This window comes from Ochotona curzoniae, unplaced genomic scaffold, assembly GCF_017591425.1.
Source record: "Ochotona curzoniae isolate NIBS_2020 unplaced genomic scaffold, NIBS_Ocur_1.0 contig_3037, whole genome shotgun sequence".
Taxonomy (NCBI): Eukaryota; Metazoa; Chordata; class Mammalia; order Lagomorpha; family Ochotonidae; genus Ochotona; species Ochotona curzoniae.
The window spans coordinates 2,965,567-2,969,241 of record NW_024465699.1 but is presented as its reverse complement, the minus strand read 5'-3'; the positions used below and the strand labels follow the sequence as shown (position 1 = coordinate 2,969,241).

Genomic DNA, 3,675 nt, shown 5'->3' with positions numbered 1-3,675 from the left:
GCTGCTGGCAGGACAGGCACCTCAACCTCCAGCTGGGTTGAGAAGGTTCCTGTTAACTCACCAAGGTTGCCCTGCTGCTGTAATGAGGCGGTTGGGAGCAGCTTGCCTGTTTAGCAAAATTTTGGGGGAACTACACTTTGGGACCAAATCCTGCCAAGTTGAGAAAGTCTTGGGACTGAGTGATTTGGAATCATAACTTCTATTTCATTCCCATGTATCTGTTAGGCTTTCTGACCTCCACCATCAGGAATGACTCTCAGGAAAACTGTGATCTTCAGGATGACGTTCTCAGGTGACCTCACTCCTGCTCCTTGCTTTGTTCATTGAACCATCTGTTTCGTGATCCATGCACTTAGAATGTGATCAAATTACTCTTGAGTGGCATGGGGAAAGGACACATAAAGAGCTGCCTTTTTCGTGATGGGATGGTAGAGAGTAGGACAAACGTCACAGTGCCATGAAAGAGAGAAGCACATGATCATCCCAGGATGCCCAGAGCAGAGCAGGGCTTCTTGAGGGAGAGAGCACTGGAGAGGATGATCCTGGGGCAAATGAATTTATCAGGGAAGGAGTGAGCAGACAAACAGTGCTGATCACACAGTGGGATCTATGTGGTCTATTGCTAAGAAGTAAGACTAGAAAGAACCAGGGGGTTAGGGATTAAAGGGCCTATCTTCAGGATACTGGGTCTAAATTTCAGCCTTAAGATAATGGAAAACTGTACAAAGTTACTTCGTAGGACAGAGGCACAATGTTCTAGAAAGATCTATCTTGTGGAAAAGAATGGAGCAGAGAAGGACAGTCCCCATGTTGCATGTAGACACAGGCGGTTTCCACCTTGGGGTAATTCAGGAGGTTGATTCTATTAATGTATTAATATCTAAATATGTACCCAAGAACCATATTTTGTTTGTTTGGTTTTAAATGAGGGCTGAAGATTAGAAGACAGTCCCAGCTTTTTGGAGGACCCTCAAACCATAGCATCTAGTACTTAAGTAAGCATATGTTTACTGAGATTTAAGATCTATTGACCTTTTTTATTTCAAAAAAATTATGAGCTGTAGATAACTGAGAGTTGTTATCATCAAATAAATTCTTTTCCACCTGTCTACTTTTGTGAATAACAGGAAGAGCTTTTCTTGCGTGTTGTGAAGTTTGAATTGAATGAGAAAATAGCTGCTTTTAAATGATTCGAAAAAATGATAGGAGCTGCCAGTGAAAGAGGGAGAAATAAAGCCACTTCCCATCGCTATCCTTCCTTTGTATTGGAACCCATTAAAATGTAAGCTTACAGAAACTTATAATTCACGATGAAAGTGTAAATAAAACCATCAAACAGTCAATCATACAGAAACGGGAAGACACAGGACAGAAGATGCTTGACACATAATAGAATCTGGGATTGGGTAGGAGGTAAGGGCATAATTTTGGCTATCCCTAGGAAACACTACTGCTTTTATCAAATGGAAGAAAATACGAGTTCCCTGGCTTCCTGCATTCTAAGGCTGAGTTTAATTAAGACAGGAAAGGGCAGAAAGAAGTGGCAAATAAAACAAAACCTACATCTGTGTGGGAAACAGCCCTAGAGAACCCAGGCTGATAATCAGCATCACAGGAGTCATGGGATGTGTCAGAGATGCAGAGTGTCATGTGGACAATGTAATGAAGCATCGGGGGGATAGGGGGAGACACCAGAACTAAGATGCAGGGAGCTAGCTCCTGCCCAGGTTCCCTACAGTTTGACAGAATAGACAAATCAGTTTTGGGATGGAACCAGTGGTACCTGAAGGGGGATGATGTCCAAGGTCCTAGGTCATTTAAAAGATTCATTGGAGATATGAGAAAGGAATACTGAGTCATCCACTGATTGCTGGGTGGCAAGGGTCACCCTTCAAATGGTATTGGAGTAAACAAAATATAAACAGAAACATAAAAAAAGTATCTGGAGTAGGAAAAAAACCCCAAGTTATAAAATGTAGGGTGGTAGACTCAGGTGGAGCTGTCTGGGTGAAATGATTTGGGAGAAGCCGAGGGCTTTTCTACTTATCAGTCAACAAATGGGCTTAAACTACCTCTCATTCATTCTAGATGTACCAGCCCAGGGTTGGTAGGGATTTGTTTATATCAGTGTTGTAAAAAACTGAGAGTACAGTGCCCAGAGATAAGGAGGTACTTTCTAAATATTTGTTGAGCGAATGGCTAAACTGTTGAGAGGGTCATAGACATGCTGGCCTGGGGGGAAGGAATCCCAGCTGTTAGAGGGACTCAACCTCACAGACCTAAGCAATTTGGGTTCTGTGGGGGTATTCGGAAGAGGAAAATCCTGAAGCTGGCATTCAAGAAGAAGAAACCCAGTTTAGGGTTAAAGCAATGAAAATGGTATTCCTGAAGAAATAAAGAACAGCTTGAGGCCCATAGTTCTTGAGTTGAAACAAGGAAAGCTAAGAAACATTAAGATATTTTCTTTTGGGGGGAGGGAAGAGGCAGCGCAGCACCTGGTCCGCCTTCTATTGCTGCCGCCGTGGGAATGGAAACATCTGCCCCACGTGCTGGAAGCCAGCTGGTGGCAACAACCACCACGGGCCACATCACGCCCCACCGCGCCGATCCCCTTCGCGAAGCCTCGCGAGACAAGCTCACTGAAATGGCCGCGTCCAGTCAAGGACACTTTGAGGGAAATTTTGATTCGCTAGTTCTTGCAGAATTTCTTAAAAAACAACCATGGTGCTTCAGCTCGGCATAGCATCGGGCCGTTGCGCTCACTTGGGGAGTGAATCATCAGACGGAAGATCTTCCTCTCTGTCTCTCCTCTCTGTATATCCGCCTTTCCAATAAAAAATAATAAAAATAAATCTTAAAAAAAAAAAAAACAACCATGGTGGCGCAAGTTGTTTGGACAGGAATCTGGGCCCTCCTCTGAAAAATACAGTGTGGCAACCCAGCTGTTAATTGGAGGGGTCACTGGCTGGTGTACAGGTTTCATATTGCAGAAGGTTGGAAAATTGGCTGCAACAGCTGTAGGAGGTGGATTTTTTTCTCCTTCCGCTTGCGAACCACACTGGTACATCAAAGTTGACTGGCAGCGAGTAGAGAAGGACATGAAGAAAGCCAAAGAGCCACTGAAGATCCGTAAGAGCAACCAAATACCAACCGAAGTCAAGAGCAAAGCTGAGGAGGTGGTGTCATTTGTAAAGAAGAATGTTCTAGTGACTGGGGGGTTCTTCGGAGGCTTTCTGCCCAGCATGGCATCTGAAGGAGGTGACTTTATTTCCATGTGTTCTGGTGTTCGCCAGCCAGCAGCCTCAACACTCCCTCATAGTATACCAAATCCCTCCTCTTTCTCGCGGCTGTGGAAACTCTAAATGGCTTCCATTGGCATCTGTGGGTAGAAACTGATACGGTCGGTTGCAGATGAGATGGTAGATGTTAGCTGTCCTGTAAGTACGCTCCCTAGGTAGCCACTCTTTAGGTCAGCAAGGGTGTTGCAGGGTGGGGAAGACATTAGCATGTAGGAACCTTATATACTGCATGGAAAGGAATTGAATATATTTGTCTTAGAGCATGAAAGATTTTGTTGTTTTATTTTTTCAGTTGGTTTTAGATTATATAAGTAGAGCTATTAATACCTGCTGTTATCACAACAAAAATGGCAGAATAAGTAGTATAATCTGAATA

At 43.8% G+C, this 3,675-nt stretch overlaps 1 protein-coding gene across 1 annotated transcript; it reads left to right on the top strand.

Annotated features, from left to right (window-relative positions):
* The first annotated feature begins 2,527 nt into the window (after positions 1 to 2,527).
* On the top strand, positions 2,528 to 3,362 carry LOC121155697 (FUN14 domain-containing protein 2-like). Its single transcript, XM_040979157.1, has 2 exons — positions 2,528 to 2,707; positions 2,862 to 3,362. Exons 1-2 carry the CDS (start codon positions 2,528 to 2,530, stop codon positions 3,360 to 3,362), a joined length of 681 nt encoding a protein of 226 aa, XP_040835091.1.
* The last annotated feature ends 313 nt before the right edge of the window (positions 3,363 to 3,675 follow it).

Excerpts from the sequence above, each read along its gene's own strand:
- LOC121155697 (XM_040979157.1), top strand. The coding sequence starts at position 2,528 with ATGGAAACATCTGCCCCACGTGCTGGAAGCCAGCTGGTGGCAACAACC. Across the intron at positions 2,708-2,861 it reads CGCTAGTTCTTGCAGAATTT|AAAAAAAAACAACCATGGTG; the intron begins CTTAAAAAACAA and ends AAATCTTAAAAA.